This window comes from Cyprinodon tularosa, unplaced genomic scaffold (assembly GCF_016077235.1).
Source record: "Cyprinodon tularosa strain WSP-4 unplaced genomic scaffold, ASM1607723v1 ctg255, whole genome shotgun sequence".
Taxonomy (NCBI): Eukaryota; Metazoa; Chordata; class Actinopteri; order Cyprinodontiformes; family Cyprinodontidae; genus Cyprinodon; species Cyprinodon tularosa.
Window position 1 is genome coordinate 333,479 of NW_024038948.1, and position 20,960 is coordinate 354,438.

Below are 20,960 nucleotides of genomic sequence, written 5' to 3' on the forward strand. Positions count from 1 at the left end.
CTAAAAGCAGCTTCTACATGTTTGGTTCTCATTTATGGGAATGTAGAGTAGACCTAAAGTAGAAGAACTGAGAGCTCTGGGCAGTTGATACACGGACAAACAAATCTGCAATGTAATTAGGTGCTAAGCCATTCATTGATTTATTGACAAAAAAGTAATTTTAATTATTTTCTTAGATGACAGTGCCAGTTTAAGGACCTTAAAACCTGGCTGATGTGCTCTACTTTCTTAGTTTTGGTGAGGACACTAGCAGTAGCATTCTAAATCAAACTGCAGCTGTTCGATCCTCTTTTTTAGGAAGACCTACATGGTGAAAACGTCATTGCAGTAATCAATCAATAAGTCCTTTAATCCTGGAAGTGCTCTTAAGGTAAAAGGAGGCTGTCTTTGTTAGAACCTTTGCCTCTGAAGGCTCAGACCCGAGTCCATCACTACACACAGATTTGGAGCCTGATTGATGGTTTCTTTCTGCATTAACCAGAGCTGTAAGCTAACTTTTAAACAATCTTTCTTTAGTCCTAAAACTGTTACTCCAGTTTTTTTTTTAATAAGCTGGATAATTTTTCTACATCATTGCGTCGATTTCTTCTATATACAGCACTTACACAGTGCTTGATGTCACCTGGTGACATTGTAATGTTAGCTGTGTGTTATTTGCATACCGTATTTTCACGACTATAAGGCGCACTTAAACGTCTTTTTTTCCCCTCAAAATGTGCAGTGCGCCCTATGGTGCGGTGCGCCCTATGTGTGTTGTAACTGCGACTTTTGAGACCACCTTATTGAGGAGATGATGAAAGAGTGGCTGAATGTAAGGAGACCAGGTGTTTTTTTTTTCCTCTCATCACCATCGCTGTTAATATGTAACTCCATGCGTGCCCATCTCACAGCTGATGTGAAAAACATGGGGAAACAAATTAACCCTGTGCTCGCTGTTCAACCGCTCGACATCGGTGTGAACCGGACCCAGCAGGTGCAGCAGAAGCAGCGAGTTTACATGCAAAGTCAATGGTTGACGCGCGTATAGGTGCAGCAAAAGGTCCTGCAGCGCGTTTTGAGCAGCAGGAGCGTTTAAGCATCTGCCAATGCGCTGCTGCTGCTCGAGATGGAAAAATTGAAGTTTTGCTGCTGGACGCACCGCATCAACCAATCAGAGAAGCTGATCTGGGAGCTGACAGCGAGACAGACACAGCGCTCTGATGACATATGATATTAACGCAAATGGAAAAGGCTGGATGGATGAGGAGATGATGAAAGCGTAGCTGAGGGAGGTGTAGGCTATGTGAGGAGACCAGGTGGTTTTTTCCACGCATCACCATCGCTGCGTGCCCATCTCACAGCCGATGTGAAAAAAAAGGTGAATCAAAAGGATACTGTGCTCGCCGTTATCCCGGGGGGTCTGACAAAGGAGCTTCAACCGCTCGACATCAGTGTGAAGCGGCCGTTCAAAGTAAGGCTGCGAGCGGCGTGGGAGCGATGGATGACAGACGGAGACCACAGTTTCAGGATAAGTGGAAGGCAGCGCCGGGCAAGTTACGCCACAGTTTGCGGATGGATTGTAGATGGACTAACGTGTCTGCTGGCTCTGTTGTACAAGCTTTTGCAAAAGCCGGCATTATTTCTGAGGAGCTGCGCTGCACGGAAAGTGACTGACAGCGAAGAAGGGGAAATTGGCATGTCTGATTTAGCGCAGCTGTTTTATTCAGAAACAGAGGATGATGACTTTGATGAGTTTGATTAATACTTTGTCATAAATACATGAATAAAGCACAATCATACTCAGTTTTGCTCCCGCTCTATTTTTCTACCTGAAAACTTAATTCAACAGCAGCCTCTGGGCGGGTCTCCTCCTCTTCACCGCGGCGGCTGGCAGGTGTTTTTTCATCTAAATAATCTAAATCTTGCAGCTATATTTGCTGTGATCAGTGGGAATAAAGTAGTTTTAATATGTTTTTAAGTGAGAAAGTCCACCTGAAAACTTAATAATTGCGGTCAGTTCATCCAGATTATCTATTTCTATCGGAGGCGCTCAGACCCCCACATACCAGCGGTGCGCCGACAGGAGAAATCCTTTCATCAGCAGCCTCTAGGCTGGGCAGCCTCCGGGTTCACGCGGTGGATGGCAGGTGTTTTTCATCTAAATAATTTAAACTGCAGGCACCCATAAAAGCGAACATATTCCGTCGGCAGGTTTCAGGATTTTAAGTTAATTTAGGAGTGACCACAGCGCTGTGTCATCTGCGATGTGTCTGTCTCACGGCCAGCTGCCAGGTTTGATTAATACTTTTTAAAAAATACATGAATAAAGCACAGTCATACTCAGTTTTGCCCCTGCTGTATTTTTAAATACGCAGTAGAGGTATTTAAAGGTAGTAGAGGACATGTACCTGTATATAAAAAACGCGCCCTATAGTCCGGTGTGCCTTATGTGTGTGTTAAATACAGAAATGGGACACATAACTGAGACTGCGCCTTTTAGTACGGTGCGCCTTATGGTCGTGAAAATACGGTAGTTATGGTTGTTGTGTATTAAAATCGGAGTTAGTGGGAACATGTAGCTATATTAGGGGCTGTAAGATGGACTGTTTTTTTTTTTTTATGTAGAGTTACATACTCAAACAGACACAAAAAAGGCTCTGTTCTTCAGGTAGGAAGGTAGGAACATGAAAGCTTGTTATAAAAACTTAAAGCTGTTACAGATGGCAAGTTTGGCAAAATCCATAGTAAATCTTGGGGCATAGAGAAAATTAAGGTTTCCATGTCGTAAAGGAAAATATCTTGGTATTTTTGACAACCCAGTATAAACAGCAAAGTATAGCAGTTATAGTATAATACCCTTGCAATAATATAAAAGTAGAAATGCATCCAGGTGTATTTGGTAACTCTAAGTATAAGGGATGAATCACAAAATAGCCTTGATTTGTTATTTTAAAAACTTTCCCTTTCTTTTAACACTCGCCTATAGCCTTTCATCTTCCAAAGATGACTCTCAGTTTTGATAGATGGTTAGAGGAGACATTTAGATGAACCCAAAAAGGAAGGAACAAAGAAATAGGCTACCCAGGCATAATATTCCCCCTTTATTCATTTGGAACAAGTGCAGAAATGGAAAGAACCTAATGAGGCAAAGTTAATGTGAACAGCCCTCTCATTTCTTTTTGAATGGCAATCCCACCACCAATATGGAAGCAATCAGTGTTCAAGCATGAAACAGAAGTTTAAAGTTTTTGTTTTTTTCCATCTGATTTTATATGCTGCTCCACACTCATAAACACACTGACATTCTTCCTGAGTAGTTTTCTACAACGCTTGATTAAAAAGTTGATGGTTTTGTTAGTATGCTGTGATAAGTCATGATAATTTATGATTTAGAAAGTCAACATGATAGAAAATATGGAGAAATATGGAATGTCATATGTATTGTTTTTGCTCCCATCTGCTCCCTAGTCCCTGATTATAACAGTATTGAAATATTAGGTTTGAGTTGTCTATATGTTTCTTTCAGGGGGAGAAGACTGAGGCAGAGAAATATTACTTGAGAGCAATTCAGCTAGATCCAACTAAAGGAAACTGCTACATGCATTATGGTAAGACATTTAAAACATTTATTTTTAGGTACAGTGAACCACTTTTCAAATATTTCTTTTCAAGATTTCACATTAACCATGTTTCCAAAAATACCTGCATAATGTCTCAGTGATTGACATGTTTTTGAAGTTCTTCTAAACATAATATAGCCTACTGGCACAACCTGAAGCTATTCTATGGATTTCTGCTAATAATAACCATTTGTTGATATGATAACATCCAAACCAGCTGCACTTCAATCACTTTTTACTGTATTTACTGTGTGATGGAAGACAGAATCAAACTGAAGAGTAACCCAATAAGATGATGAACAAGTTCCATTTATTAAAATGTTTTTTAGACTTCAACTTCACCTGCTGCCAGGTGATTTCAAATAAATAGATATATTGATCCTTTACCATTCAAGAAATAAATCATACTGCTACCGTGGTTACAACAGGCTATTTGCCAAGACGTTTTGTTATGTATTTATTTAACTGAATATGTATTTCTTTTTTTTTTGGAGTTTCTGCGGCACTAGTGGCTTGTTTTCTCGACAGTAGGCTGACAGGAAAGGGGGTATGTGAGAGGGGGAGAGACATGCTGCAAAGGACCACAGGTCGGGTTCGAACCGCGTTGGCCATGTCCGTGACTAAGGCCTCCGCACATGGGTTGTGCACGCTTGCCACCTGCACGCTATTCCATGTCAAAATTACTATTTCAAACTAAATGACATTCTCCATATCTAGAAAAAAAACATTGTGGATGTCTAGAAATACATTTTTAGATCTCAATATTGATCTGGTCATCATTTATATCATTTTGAATATGAAGAAATGTATTTCAGATATCATAAATACATATTCAGTCAAGCTGATAAATGTCAAAATACCACGTAAAATGTATAAACATTTTTAGATGTATACAATTAATTCTTACTAGTACAATTTAGTTTTTTACATTCAAAAATTCAGTTTCTGCTGCAAAAAGGTAATTTAGAAAATCTGCTATCATAGTTCCCACAGGAATGTCATTTTGAACAGGAAGACTCTTTTTTTAGTGGTCTACAACAATAGAGAATGGGTGGCTTTTGATAAATGTTAAAACGGCCTGCCAAAGCCCGCTTTATATAAACCTACTCGATAACTCGAGCAAGAATCTTCTCCTTCGCCATCTTCCTCTCCTTTGTGGTCATTTTTTCCCTGCATTATAATCTCTAGTTTCAGTAAGGTGAAATTGGCACTTCCTGTTTCCTGTCATCATGGTGATTTGCCAAAATGGGGCTCCACTGATAACGGCTTTTCATACTTGTTATGCACGTGTTTAACTCTGAGTGGAACTACTCAGAGTTGTTTGAAGTAATGCACAGCAGCCGTTGTGAAACCGAAAATTCAGAGTTCCCGACATTAGGCTAGATCAAATTAGAGTTAAGGATTTGAATCCGAGTTTGTTAAACCTGCTTTCTGAAACTGACCTCTGTTACATCTTAATTCCTCACATTTTCCTAACCAAGATACTCTGTTAAAAATTAGAACATAATACTTTTTTATGAATTTATAACGTAAAATTCCTCTCATTGTCTTTCCAAAAATTTGGTGAAAATAATTAATAATAAAAAGTTAAATGTATTAATTATTGAGTCACTAAAACCTATTCTATTCAATTATTATATATGACTGAGGAGCTAATATAGAAACATCATATGTAGGATCTTGTTAAATAGTCAATTTCTCCAAAGGTTAATGGAAGTGGATTTAAAATAAATTTAAAATACCCCACTAGATATGCCCTCTTATTGGCCCTTGTAATGGGACTATATAGTAATCTTTTCTGCAAATGAAAGGAATTAAAACCTTTTTTAATCAGTTTTTGAGTGATTCTAAAAAATATATATATATTTATCAAACAATGGAAAACACAAAATTATAAAAAAAAAAATCAATATTTATTCTTAAATGTCTTTGATTTAATTACTGTAACTGCATATACAGGTGCTGGTCATAAAATTAGAATATCATGAAAAAGTAGATTGATTTCAGTAATTCCATTTAAAAAGTGAAACTTGTATATTATATTCATACATTACATACAAACTCATATATTTCAGATGTTTATTTTGTTTAATTTTGATGATTACAAATGACAACAAATGAAAATCTCAAATTCATCATATCAGAAAATTAGAATATTGTGAAAAGGTTCAAAATTGATGGCCCCTGGTGCCACACTCTAATCAGCTAATTAACTCAAACCACCTGCAAAAGCCTTTAAATGGTCTTTCAGTCTAGTTCTATAGGCTACACAATCATGGGGAAGACTGCTGACTTGACAGTTGTCCAAAAGACGACCATCGACACCTTGCACAAGGAGGGCAAGACACAAAAGGTCATCGCTAAAGAGGCTGGCTGTTCACAGAGCTCAGTGTCCAAGCACATTAATAGAGAGGCGAAGGGAAGGAAAAGATGTGGTCGAAAAAAGTGTACAAGCAAGAGAGATAACCGCACCCTGGAGAGGATTGTGAAACAAAACCCCTTCAAAAATGTGGGGGAGATTCACAGAGTGGACTGCAGCTGGAGTGAGTGCTTCAAGAACCACCACACACAGACGTATGAAAGACATGGGTTTCTGCTGTCGCATTCCTTGTGTCAAGCCACTCTTGAACCACAGACAGCGTCAGAAGCGTCTTGCCTGGGCTAAAGAGAAACAGGACTGGACTGCTGGTGAGTGGTCCAAAGTCATGTTCTCTGATGAAAGTAAATTTTGCATTTCCTTTGGAAATCAAGGTCCCAGAGTCTGGAGGAAAAGAAGAGAGGCACTTCATCCACGTTGCTTGAAGTCCAGTGTAAAGTTTCCACAGTCAGTGATGGTTTGGGGTGCCATGTCATCTGCTGGTGTTGGTCCATTGTGCTTTCTGAGGTCCAGGGTCAACGCAGCCACATACCAGGAAGTTTTAGAGCACTTCATGCTTCCTGCAGCTGACCAACTTTTTGGAGATGCAGATTTCATTTTCCAACAGGACTTGGCACCTGCACACAGTGCCAAAGCTACCAGTACCTGGTTGAAGGACCATGGTATCCCTGTTCTTAATTGGCCAGCAAACTCTCCTGACCTTAACCCCATAGAAAATCTATGGGGTATTGTGAAGAAGAAGATGCAATACACCAGACCCAACAATTCAGAAGAGCTAAAAGCCACTATTAGAGCAACCTGGGCTATCATAACACCTGAGCAGTGCCACAGACTGATCGACTCCATGCCACGCCGCATTGCTGCAGTAATACAGGCCAAAGGAGGCCCAACTAAATACTGAGTGCTGTACATGCTCATACTTTTCATTTTCATACTTTTCAGTTGGCCAACATTTCTATAAATCCTTTGTTTTTATTGGTCTTCAGTAATATTCTAATTTTCTGATATGATGAATTTGAGATTTTCATTTGTTGTCATTTGTAATCATCAAAATTAAACAAAATAAACATCTGAAATATATGAGTTTGTATGTAATGTATGAATATAATATACAAGTTTCACTTTTTAAATGGAATTACTGAAATCAATCTACTTTTTCATGATATTCTAATTTTATGACCAGCACCTGTACAAAGCTGTTTATTGTTGCAGTTTTATTTTTTATTTTTATGAAGTAACATTGCAAAAACAGTGATGGATTCTGCTATTTTCAATGTCAGTTAATAGGCAGAGGTGCAATTATTGATTAAACCCATAGTGTCCCAATGATCCAGTTTTTGCATGCTTAGAACCTGTGAATTCAAACCCTCATGGTGAACTCGACCCATGCATACTTCACTGAGGGGTGTGGGTTGAAGCATTAAAATAAGAAGCAGCATAGTGAGTTTGATAATTGTCAAGTTGTAGTGACTGGAAATCATAAAAATCTGCATGAACATGAAGACTTGAAGTAAAAATTAGGGACTCCAAAAATACTGACAGCAAACTGAAGGCTTAAGTAATGAAGAAAACAGGTGGAAACAATAGGACAATTAGGAGACACAGGTGAAGGCAATCTACTGATTGGAAGGTTTTGGTGAGGGAAAAATTATTAGATATGTGAAAATTCAAGGAAGAAAATAAGAGAACCACTCCAATAATACAGAAATAATGACTAGAGAAAGAAAAGACAAAACCAAATAAAACACTAAGAAACATTAAAGAGCATTAAGCTATAAGACACAGGACAAAAAGTGAACAAACCAAACTGATATGGCAAATCCCAAATAGCAAAAATAACAGAATTTTGCAAGTCATCACAAACCAAATAAAAACCAAAACCTAATTTGCATTTCCTGACACCCTATGAAACATAACACTTTTGGTTAGTCGTTTGTCATCAGCTGTTACAGAACATCTCTTTAGCCAGACTGATTAGATGATTGAACACATTTAGGCTTGAACAATCTTTGTTTCTTGCAATGGACCTATAGCTACAATAAGCCTTAGTTAATTTTAATTAGCTATTTATACAGTATCTGACTATAACATTCATAAAATGTTATGTTTTTTAGAGCCTTTGCCTTATCTGAACACTGATGATTTAAACTTGCATGTGATCCCTCAACTGAAATTGAAAGCTTAATTTTTTTTATTTGCTATATTTACAATAATTGTATATAGAGGGATTTAATTTTTTTTTGTAAATATACTCTGTATCAGTTTATTGACTCATGTTCTATCTTGGGAAATATAAAGGGTGGTATTTTTCTCTTTACTGCAGACTAACTCAAAGTTAATCTACAAGGAGCAGCGATATCCTCTGGCCACCTTTTCCTTGAGGGCCAGCATTGATACTGTAATTGTTGAGATGTCGTTGATAGAATTATATGTGTGTATCTGCATCTCCTTTATAGTTAATAATATCAAGTACTCCAAGTGACTCTTACCTTTGTTGCTGGCAGCGTTTGAAGTTAGAGCTGTCTGACGTTTTGCCAATGGTGCAAACTGGTGCACAGAGACGCTGGGATACAGTAATTACTGTACAATACACACAGAAACGCATTACACTGTGTTGCCTCTTCTGAAGGTGCAGTATTTCATGACAGTTTGAAGAAACAGGCTCCTGGGTGCTCTAAATTAATTTCTCCAGGATATTCATAGGAAATGAAAACCATCCTCCTCTCTTGAAAGCTGTATTGTGCAATGTCCTCTTCTTTGACTTCCTTATCTCGCTGAATTCTTCCTGCTTCTCTCTCTTGTTTGTTATCCTTACATTAAGCTTAGTCTGCAGCAGGCAATATGTTGCTGTCTTTGGACCGAGTTGTTTCCTGTTCTGAAGCCCTTAAACTCATTGCTCTATGTTTTTTTTATCATTATCTCGCAGCCCTATGGTAAAGGTGATGTTTTTTTCAGGCTGTTTTCATTCTTTATCTTCAGTCTGTCCACCGTAGTTATCATGAATTTGTTGGATGAGCCTCAAGTATGAGTGTGTAAGGAGTGATGATATCTGTCCACGGTGTAACACAAGAGATAAATACTCAGGGACATGCATGTGGGAGTGCGCTTGGAGAGGAGGACACTGAATGCTGCAGACAAGGTCCTCTTTCCGGTCATTGTGCTCTGCAGCACATTTTAACGTAAACAGCCCATGAAATGACCCAGTATGTGCTGCTTTCATTCAAACCCAGGGCGAGAAACCTCATCTGAGCCGCTACACATTCCTATCCTTTTACATTTGATAACATCTGTCGTCTGGCTTTACTGATATTTTATGGGCACTTTGTGAGAACCTCACCAGGTGGCAAGACTCCCCAAAGAAAGCACATGAATTACCGCCATCCCATTTTTGTTCTGGAACAACAGTGAACAAAGCATTTATATCCTCGCATTTTCAGCCATGTCCTTGAAAGTTGCCAATCATCTGAGGTCTTTCACCAGAAGCTTCCATCGCTTTAGTTTTACTTTGATATGTAAGTCCCGTTGCACGACAAAGCATTATAAAAAAGAATAATTCAAACCAGGAACTAAAATCTTTTACACAGAATAGCCGTGTGTGACAAAACAATGTATCTGATGTAAAAATATTAAAAACAATATCTTATTGTAATTGTTGAGTTTGCAAAATACATTGTGCATTATGCCCTAAATGACAAACTCTCTTTTTTGGGTGAATATAGCAGTTGGAGACTAGTAATAAAATGTGGTAATTTATAAAACTACCATAACAGTTCTTAATAATTTACAGCTTTGAGCCTTCTTTAAGTTTTTCACTGCTGTGGATCGGTCTGGGACTAATATTTGTTTCCAGTTGCAGAGCTTTATCCCCCTGAACAAAGTAACTATTTGATTAATTAATAAGATCATAGTGATGTTGTAGATCTTGGTTTTATTACTTTTCTGTTTGAAACAGCCACATCCATGTAAACGTTATCTAAAGAGAAGAAGCATTATCAGATGCAATTTACCTAAATGGCACTGGAGCTAAGACTTAATCGAAACAGAGCTAAATACTTTAACTGCACAGAAGTTTGAGCTTAAAAATAAAACTACACAAAGCCAAAAGAGCTGTATGTAACACCAGTGAGTGGCTTGGTAATGTCGCCACAAATGGGAAGATAGAAGAAGAGGAAAGGAGAGAAGGTAATAAAAAATAAATGCAAGAGACAGAAAAGACGTTCATATGTCGACCAAAAAAGTGTACTTTGAATTGAATATCGTGTAAAGTTAAAATTGTATAAAAACAACATCAAAGTTGAAAGGAATAAAACAAATATAATAAAATTGATTAATTGAAACAAATAAAACCAAATAAAAACAATAAAACAAACTACAAATGCAAAAACAGAAAGAGTCTCATGAACAGCCAAAGAATAAAAATAGGTTATAAGACTAGTTTTAAAAATAGACAGTGAAGAGGATTGTCTAATGTGGAGGGGAGCTCATTCCAAAATTTTGGAGCAGCAACTGAAAAAGCTCTGTCTCCTCTGAGCTGCTGTTTGGACCTTGGTACCTCCAGGAACAGGAGATGAGCTGTCCTGAGGCACGAGTAAGAGCAAAGGGGTGAAGAAGCTTAGAGAGGTAGGGAGGGGCCAAGCCATTTAAAGACTTCAAAACATATTGAAAAATCTTAAAATGATCTCTAAAATGCAAGTGGCAATTAATGGAAGGCAGCCAAGATGGGAGTTATGTGCTCCCTCATATGTACTCCAGTTCAAAGGTGTACGGCTGCATTTTGCACCAACTGGAGATGTGCGAGGGAGGACTGGCTCACCCCGAAATAAAGTGTGTTACAGTAGTCCAGCCGAGGTGTAACAAAGGCAGAGATTATGGTTTCAAAATGTTACTGTGCAAGAAAAGGTTTGACATTGGTGAACTGTCTGATATGATAAAAACTGGACTTTACTATAGAGCTGATTTGCTGATCCAATCTAAAATCACTGTCCATCTTAAAACCCAAATTTGAGACGACAGGATTTAAAAAACAGTCAAAAATCTCAAGTCAACATGGGGGATTCACAAAGGTTACTGGGGCCGAACTTTTTCACTTCAGTTTTTTCCTTGTCAAGATATAGAAAGTTCAGAGCCAATCAGGCTTTAATGTCATTAAGGCATACCAGTAGCAGAGCATTCTTTTTAATAGGCACATATATCTGACTATCATCACCATAAACATTATGAGAGTGAACCTGAAACAGATAGGCAAACCTGACATTAGTGTTTGGCATCAGTGTTGAGGGAGTGATATTGATATCTATGTTAGGTTGCAAGTGCAAATCTGCCAGTTTGTTGCATGATAAGTGGTTAGGTCGGTCCAATCGAAGCCACCATGGAGGGTAGCTTTAAAGTTTCCCAATCTTGAAGCAGGTTTTCTATGCAGTTAGCTGGATCGGACCCTTTAACAAACCAAGAAGGTTGTCGGATACAACAAACCCAAAATCGCCTTGACAGGCCTGAAGGTTTCAGATGTTAGGTTTAGCGCAGTATATCTCTAAATACTCTTAAAAAATAACCCATCACCAAGGAAGCATAATCTCAATTTTGAGCAAGATGTAACAGCAAGAAAGAAAAAACAATTGGTCATGTTACGTCTTACTGTTGATCTAGTTCCGCTTAAGGATTGAAAGAAATAATTATAGTATTTTCTCTCTCCAGGTCAGTTCCTTTTGGAGCAGTCGCGTCCTAAAGAAGCTGCACAGATGGCTGAAAAAGCTGCGGAGCTCGACATGGATGAATTTGATGTGGTCTTCAATGCTGCTCACATGCTAAGGTTGGCTTAAAATGCTTGTACTTAAAAAAAGAACGACATCCAAACAGGGCTTTCTCAGCTCCACTACATGTTCATGTTCCTGTTTTGGCATCCCATATTTGCAGGTTGTTGCCAACACCTTCAGTATCTCTGCATTATTTTCCATTACCCTCTTTTAGTACAATTATTTAAATATATAAGTTGTTATATGATGTACATATAAAGATCTAAGCAGTTTAAGTCCATCATAAAGATTTTTTACACCAGGGCTTATAAAGAGAGCCGCTGGAGAATTTTCCTTCGTAAGTCTGGCAAGCATATCAACAATCATCTTATAAATCCTAAAAAGTGCCAAAAGGGACTTACGGTAACACAACCTCCTTCTCCCAGCATCTCCGCAGCTGAATGGAATATTTGAATTATGGACCTCAATTCGTTTTTGCTCTACATATCTGCTGAAGTCATTACTGGCTGCATCACTCTGTGAGCACCAGCACATTTGTAACAAGTTCAAATCTCAGTTCTGGGGTTTGCTTTTGTAAGCGCAGGAATAAATCCAAATGACAGATTAGCCTACCGTGTTCCGACTGACTGGTTGTGTTCAGTGGAGACGCCTTGGAACATCAATCCAAAGCAATTAGAGTTTAATAATGTGACAAGCACCTGTTAACGCTAAAATGAATTGTGAAGATGAGCAGCAAGTCTGGGCTTGTGTAGATTTAATCCACAATTAAAAGATACTTCAAACCAAACAAAAGCTTTATGTTTGAGGGACTTATTTGGATAATAGTTACAAACTCAAGCAATGTAAGAGGCCAGTCAAAACTGGAGAAATGTATTGAAAGAATTTTGTAAAATGCATAAAAAAAAATCTGGTGATTAATAACACCTTATATTTATTCCTACTTAAAATGGCTAAAAGTAAGGTATGATGTATCACTTAATTTACTTTAAATTTAAATATCAGTAGCATTTTAAAGGAGTTTTGTCAAGTTTAAAACTGTTTTCTTTTTTGGTGGGTGCTAATGATTTTTTTCCGCACCATGAAATTTGCATCAGAGGGCGGTTAAAAACATCCTTAAAACTGAAACAGAGCTGGACACTGATGCACAGCAGTGACTGTGAGCACATCACTAAATCCACCAAGTACAGACTGACAATTTATAGCACTCACTGAGGTGCTGTGGGTTGATTTGAAAGGTGCTTTACATCCCTTTAATGTCTTACAACTGAAAAGATGGTCTTCAGATTGATGTTAGATTAATAATATTTAAGTATTTTAGCTAAAGAAGATGACACTAACTGTAGAACATATATTTTAGGGATACATAATGTCATGGTCTTGGTTCTGTTGTGCTTTACTTTGCTCCTTGTTTTCTAGTTTTTTTGGTTTAATTCCTATTTTGTTGTAGTTTCTAGATTTACAGGTGCTGGTCATAAAATCAGAATATCATGAAAAAGTAGATTGATTTCAGTAATTCCATTTAAAAAGTGAAACTTGTATATTATATTCATACATTACATACAAACTCATATATTTCAGATGTTTATTTTGTTTAATTTTGATGATTACAAATGACAACAAATGAAAATCTCAAATTCATCATATCAGAAAATTAGAATATTACTGAAGACCAATAAAAACAAAGGATTTATAGAAATGTTGGCCAACTGAAAAGTATGAACATGAAAAGTATGAGCATGTACAGCACTCAGTATTTAGTTGGGCCTCCTTTGGCCTGTATTACTGCAGCAATGCGGCGTGGCATGGAGTCGATCAGTCTGTGGCACTGCTCAGGTGTTATGATAGCCCAGGTTGCTCTAATAGTGGCTTTTAGCTCTTCTGAATTGTTGGGTCTGGTGTATTGCATCTTCTTCTTCACAATACCCCATAGATTTTCTATGGGGTTAAGGTCAGGAGAGTTTGCTGGCCAATTAAGAACAGGGATACCATGGTCCTTCAACCAGGTACTGGTAGCTTTGGCACTGTGTGCAGGTGCCAAGTCCTGTTGGAAAATGAAATCTGCATCTCCAAAAAGTTGGTCAGCTGCAGGAAGCATGAAGTGCTCTAAAACTTCCTGGTATGTGGCTGCGTTGACCCTGGACCTCAGAAAACACAATGGACCAACACCAGCAGATGACATGGCACCCCAAACCATCACTGACTGTGGAAACTTTACACTGGACTTCAAGCAACGTGGATGAAGTGCCTCTCTTCTTTTCCTCCAGACTCTGGGACCTTGATTTCCAAAGGAAATGCAAAATTTACTTTCATCAGAGAACATGACTTTGGACCACTCACCAGCAGTCCAGTCCTGTTTCTCTTTAGCCCAGGCAAGACGCTTCTGACGCTGTCTGTGGTTCAAGAGTGGCTTGACACAAGGAATGCGACAGCAGAAACCCATGTCTTTCATACGTCTGTGTGTGGTGGTTCTTGAAGCACTCACTCCAGCTGCAGTCCACTCTTTGTGAATCTCCCCCACATTTTTGAATGGGTTTTGTTTCACAATCCTCTCCAGGGTGCGGTTATCTCTCTTGCTTGTACACTTTTTTCGACCACATCTTTTCCTTCCCTTCGCCTCTCTATTAATGTGCTTGGACACTGAGCTCTGTGAACAGCCAGCCTCTTTAGCGATGACCTTTTGTGTCTTGCCCTCCTTGTGCAAGGTGTCGATGGTCGTCTTTTGGACAACTGTCAAGTCAGCAGTCTTCCCCATGATTGTGTAGTCTATAGAACTAGACTGAAAGACCATTTAAAGGCTTTTGCAGGTGGTTTGAGTTAATTAGCTGATTAGAGTGTGGCACCAGGGGCCATCAATTTTGAACCTTTTCACAATATTCAAATTTTCTGATATGATGAATTTGAGATTTTCATTTGTTGTCATTTGTAATCATCAAAATTAAACAAAATAAACATCTGAAATATATGAGTTTGTATGTAATGTATGAATATAATATACAAGTTTCACTTTTTAAATGGAATTACTGAAATCAATCTACTTTTTCATGATATTCTAATTTTATGACCAGCACCTGTATGTTAGTTCTGAGGTTTTTCTGTTGTCCTCTTTTCCCCTCTTGTGTGTGCTCCTTTCCCCTTGGCCTCCTCGTCTCCACTCACACCTGCTCCTTATCCGCTCGTTAACCCTGCCTTTGTCTCAGTCAGCTACATATACTCTCCCTCTGCTGTCACTCTTTGTTGGTTCCTTGTCTTTGCTGTCCTCCCATGCTGTTTTCTTCCTACCTCGTCTCTCCCTCGCTCCTCGTGATTATTTTCCCCTGATGTCTCCATGGTTCTGGTTGGGTTTACATTATTAGTTGTTTTTTTAGATTCCTGCCTTTGTTTACTTTTTTTTCCCCATTAAACTGCAAGAAATCTCCTCAGCCTCCCTGCCTCTGCATTTGGGTCCTCCAACCTCAACCAAAACCATGACACATAATTTAATAAACTGAGGTATATTTTAGTTGTTTGCATGTAAATGAATTATTCTTCCAGAAATACAAAGTAATTGGAGCGAGATTGCACAATGATATGGGAAATTTTTTTTTTTATCAAAACGGTTTAAGTATATGTCTTTATTTGCCATTTTATATCTATTTTTATTTTTTACATCTATTATAACCCCAAACAAAACAAAGGAAAGAAGCTAACATGTAATGAAAACATGAACCTGAGTGAACTCAAAAGGTTCAAAGCCATGATTTACTCATGTCCCCATAAATATGAGTTACCATGTCAGTAAGGATTTTTTTGTACTTTATTAGCTTTGGCAAATAAACGTCTACTTCCATTTTTTTTTCTCTATGTATGGAGTTCATGAACTGTTGGTGACTTATATGTGCAGCTGTAAGGCGGACTCACTGGTGTTCGGAGGTTTTTGGATCCAGTATATTTAATCCGTATAGTTAGTGGATGCTGATCAGCACGGATATGTTTATCCATAGTTTTATTTTATAAGGGATTTTATAATTTCCTTTCATTTTAAAAGTATGCATCTCCCACGAATCCCAATAAAATGCATTAGGGTTTGTATCAATAAGCATGGAATACTTGTGACACGCAGTAGTTCTATTTCAAAACTAATCAGCATTCTTATGCATAACATTTGTTTCAAAGTAGTCATAAATATAGAGCTGAAAGTGTACTGTGCTGCTTCTCTTTTTAAAGGATGATAGAACTTTGACTAACTGCATTTAAATTGCCCATTATAGAGCAGTTAAAGCAAATCTGTGCAACATTTTTCCTTCCTACTCAGGCACTCTACAAATAAGGAACGTTAATGTGGATTGTTTTCCCAAATAAACAATGCATAGATGCTACAAAATGGATTAAAGATTTGTTTGTTGGTTAGGTTTATTTTTTTAACCTGTGTTCCTCTTCCTCCTCAGACAGGCCAACCTAAATGAGGCAGCAGAGCGGCAGTATAAACGCGCAGCAAGCCTCAGACCAGATGTAAGTACCTGGGTCTGTTTGCATTTAATATGGAACTGCTGCACACACACGTCTGCTCTGTAAATTCAATTTACAACACTATGCACTTTTTCCCCCATCAGTCTGACGTTGTGGTCTAACTGTGTTGTTCCAACAAGGCTAAGCAGAAAATAGAAACTGCGTATATCTGCGAGATGGTGTCTGGATGTGCTTTAGCAATCATAACAGCAAAAAAACAGAGTAATGAGTTTAGTGGTTATTGCACCCTCTACATTTAAGTCACGGCTTCGGAGTAAACACTCGATCATCTTAGTGTAGTTAAACAGACGTAGCCTTGGGGGATACCAAGTCTGTTGATGTCAGCAGACATGGCTAAGGAAGTTTGGAGATATTACATCCTGTTTCTGTCTTGTGTACATCAGTCAGTTCAAAGACGAAGGGTGTGTGGCAGTGTGCTGTAGAAGAACCCATTTAAAATCATGGGAACAGGCCTGGAGGGAAGCTTCCTGGAGTGATTTGTTATGCGGTCTGGTTTGCCATTGTGGGCTCTCTGACTTATGCACCTTTAAAGTAAAAAAAAAAAGGGATTTGACCTTCATGTCTCCACCGCATTAACCAGTTTATATTGCTGCATTCTTTGAAGATGTATCTTCAAACCTTCCTTATCAGTAATCCTTTATCCCCACCTTTACTATGAATTAGTTCAAGCAAGCCTTCATCTACATCAGATGTTTCCTAAAAGATTTGTTCCAATATTTCAGTGTTTGAACCTTAAATGTAGATATTTCTTTCAATTTATTTATGTGTGATTGTCATTCAGTCTTTGCTTCTTATCTTACTAATCTTTTGTCCTTTTATTACCATTAAAAGACTCTGTGGCTGGAGGTAAGATATTGCACATGTGTGCAATAAGCAAACAAGTAATGGAACCTTAGGATTTCTTAGCAGGGGTGTGAAAAGAAAGAAGAAAACAGAAATATTGAATGCCAAGAACGATAAGAAACAAGTAGTGTTTAAAGCTGATGGGTGCGTGAGTAAGTACTGCTAGCAGATGGTAGCAGTGTACAACAATACCTATCCGGTATAAAAATTATTTTCAGATTTAAAAAGGAAAAGTAAACACTATCAGGAGGAAAGCTTGGTGTATATTGCTTTATTTTAACATGTATGCTTTGGTCTTAAGTATTCTAAATATATAAATCTATTTTTTGCAGTTTTAAGGTTATTGGAGCCTGAATAAACCCTAATGCAGGATTATTTATTTATCTGTATTAAAACAAGTTGCCATGAAACTTATTGGAACATACCCTGAAATCCCTCTTGTGCATCTCAAGACATGCAGAGCTTCTCTCGTCATTTGTCAGGATAAGAGGGGTTTTTCCTTTGACATTTTTCCCTGCACACCTACTGATTAGTGAGTGACACAGTTTCAAATATCAGCTTAATCCAATAGGTTTCAGGTCATGAAAAATTCAGCAGTTGCTGTATTTGAAGAGAAAAGGTAATGCATGCATATCTGAGAATTTCTTTCCCTATGGAAAATGTATTTACCCAAAAATGTCTCAAACTATTTGACATTTCTGGATATTTATGTCAAGGTTGGACTATTTCCTATTCTGTTAATATTGTATTTATATTGTATTTATGATATGACTATGCACAAAGATTTGGTTTTAAATAGTTTTAGAACTTTTATCACAATTTTATAAGATCACTGAGATGATCAGATGTAGTACAAACTCCCTTATATTTATAAAATCTCTTACAAAACCTACAATAGCCTCAAACTAAGTCCTTAATTATCTTAATTTCAGAAGAGAGCAAAAAACACTTGGATAAAATTGGTGGTACCCCTTGCTTAGTGAAAGAAAAAATCACAATGATCACAAAAAAAACTTGAATATGATAAAAGTAACAATACAAAAAAAAAATCTATGAAAATAAAAAATTAAATTCATACATTGCTTTTCAATCATGCTTTAACAGAATTATAAAAAAAAATAATTCATGAAACAGGGCTTGACAAAACCTAGAAAAGACTATTATGACCAGAGACATGTTAAATCAAGGTGTGTCCACTAATTAGCATCACAGTTATTTACATTCTTGTAATAAATCATTGGGCCTATATGTAAAGGGCTAGAAGTATTCACTATGCTGTTTAGTGATATGGTGTATACCGCACTCAACATGGACCAGAGGAAGGAAAGCAAAGAGTTGTCTCAGAAGATTTGAAAAGAAAATTATAGACAAACATGTTAAAAATTTGAACTATAAGACCATCCCCTAACACCTAATATGTATTGATCTCACAATGGAGAAATTAACTCTCTGCCCATCCCCAAATGACACGGACAATAACAAAAGAGCCCAGGAGAACATTTAGAAATTAAATTTTAACTTTAAGCTCAAGGAACATCAGTTCTATGTTCACAGAATTAAAAATGAAACATATCAAGAAAAGAACACTGTCCCTACTGCTCTACTTCATCTTCATCAGAATACAGATACAATTATTAAAAACCCAAACATCTTAAGACTGCAAAATCAGTTTGCTTTATTGGTTTACTGTTTTATTCTAGTAGGGCTTTTTTATGTCCTTTATTGTCAATAGTTACCCGGTTAATAATTTGCTTTACTAAATTTGCTCAATTAGTTATTGAAGCAGGACAATGATTGCAAACACATTAGAACAAAGTGTTAAAAAAGAAGTAGAAAATCCTATAATATCCAGAGAAAACATGATGTTAAGTTCTACAAAACTGTTTCTCAAAATGTCATGTTGCAAGAAAAAAAAAAACTGGCTTTAAGAAGGAATATAGAAAAGACAGCCAGACTAACTTCTGTGAAGTTCTATATAGTATATAATATTTCAGTGCACAGTTTCCATCCTAATGTTCCAAGGACCAGTCTTCTGCTGTTTACAAAGACAGAGGAATCCACATTTATCTAGATAAGTGCAGATTGTCTCACCTGTGTACATGAGGCTTGTAAGGAACATTAAACAGAACATGAGTTATAAGAGCTTTCATATTTTGCTCAAATCATGTGAGTCGAGAAACAGTTTATGCTTGAAACATTTTTTTACCAGCTTGTTTGTTTCTCTGGGTGTGAAAACAAGGTTTAAGATCAGTCGGTAAAAACAGAATGTAAACCAGTGAAATCAATCCTTGAAAAAAGACCAACTGTCGTGTTTTAGAAAGAAAATGCATGGCTTGGTTGCCAAAATTCTACCCATACATCATGCTGTGAGTGTGCAGGAGCCTGGGAGCAAGGCCAGATTTGTGGGGGTGATGTGTAGACAACTAGAAGATTTGAGTATATTTTATCAGTTACATTTATTAAGGAGTTTGTAGATTCCTTCTGTTTAAAATCTAATGGATTTATTCTGTACCCTGAAAAAAAACGATTAACTGTTGCTTATTTATAAATACTGATTTAATTACTAAGCTCCAGTGCCTTGATAATCTTCTACTGCTGCTTGTGTGATATTTTATATCAGTCAAGACTATGCATCTTTAAATATTTTGAATATAAGTAAATTTCACCACAGCTCAACCTCAACTTTTAATTGCTCCGAAACAAGAATCGCACTTTTTAGGTCTCTTAAAGATGTTGGTGTGATCCAAAAACGTTGAAGCACGTCATGTATTTGTATTTCGCAAAAAGTCTGGCCTGGTTCCAAAAACATGCATCTTTGATAAATGTCTGCGTCTAACATTGAACTGTAGAAGGTCAGGTTTAAAATAGTTTGCCCTAATAAGGGTACCCAGCAGTTCAATCCTGAAACATAACACTTCATGTCACTTATCATTTCTACCTTGTCTCCTGTAATGATTCATGTCTTTTTTTCTTTCACCTCCAGTATCCAGCAGCTCTGATGAACCTTGGTGCTATCCTACACCTCAACGGGAAGCTTCCAGAGGCAGAGGCAAACTATTTGCATGCTCTTCAGCTCAAGCCTGACGATGCCATTACCCAATCCAACCTGCGCAAGCTGTGGAATATCATGGAGCGGCAGGGGCTCCGAACAAAGCAGAAAATAGACCCCTAAAATGAGAGGACTGTTGCGTTCAAGTGCTGCTTGGGTTGCAAAAGATAAACAGAAGGTTTTGTGGCTGTGACATTTAAAGGCAAACGTCTGCATTGCACATGAGTGTCCTTTTGGTGGCTCAGAATTTTATGTTCAAATTTTATGCTCAAATCAATGGGTGTTTTTCTTTTTTGCGATGAATCTGATAAAACTTGCAAAAGGAGACAAAACTAAGAGATGCACCAAGAAGTTGGCTAAGGTCCAACTCTGACAAGCTTTTCCAACCAATAAACAAGGCATAAGTAAACAACGCTGTTTGGACTTGAAGGTGATTTATTGAGGGAAGATAAGAGAGAACAAGATTGTAGATAAAGAGGCAGAGTTCTAAACAGATACAAGAAAGGCTGAAAAAGTTTTATCCATTTCAGGAAATTTAATTGTTATAGAAAATGTTCACAGCCGTTTGAAATCGATCAGTTAAGATCAATGGCTACGATCTCTGAGACAGCTTTTCTCAATCTTTTATCAAGGACTATCTCAGAATATTCCAATAGTTTAGTACCATCATGATAAAGAGACATTTTAGAACAGTAATGCTACAGTAGCTGTGTTCCAACTTGGAGCTGTTGAAATACATGCAATTTTGAGAAAAGGAAAACTGATGGATCGAAACCAGATGGAAAAAATAGTTTAGAAAATACCCTAAAACAAAATAAAGCCAAGCAGTTTTC

At 37.5% G+C, this 20,960-nt stretch overlaps 1 protein-coding gene across 1 annotated transcript in view; it reads left to right on the forward strand.

The window, feature by feature from the left end:
• Positions 1-20,388, forward strand: part of tmtc2a (transmembrane O-mannosyltransferase targeting cadherins 2a) — an 85,317-nt gene extending 64,929 nt beyond the window's left edge. Inside the window, exons 9-12 of the mRNA XM_038288424.1 lie at positions 3,506-3,587; positions 11,671-11,785; positions 16,154-16,217; positions 20,062-20,388. Of these exons, the coding sequence (XP_038144352.1) occupies positions 3,506-3,587; positions 11,671-11,785; positions 16,154-16,217; positions 20,062-20,250 (450 nt within the window). The 3' untranslated portion in view covers positions 20,251-20,388. The remainder of the gene's footprint in view (positions 1-3,505; positions 3,588-11,670; positions 11,786-16,153; positions 16,218-20,061) is intronic.
• The last annotated feature ends 572 nt before the right edge of the window (positions 20,389-20,960 follow it).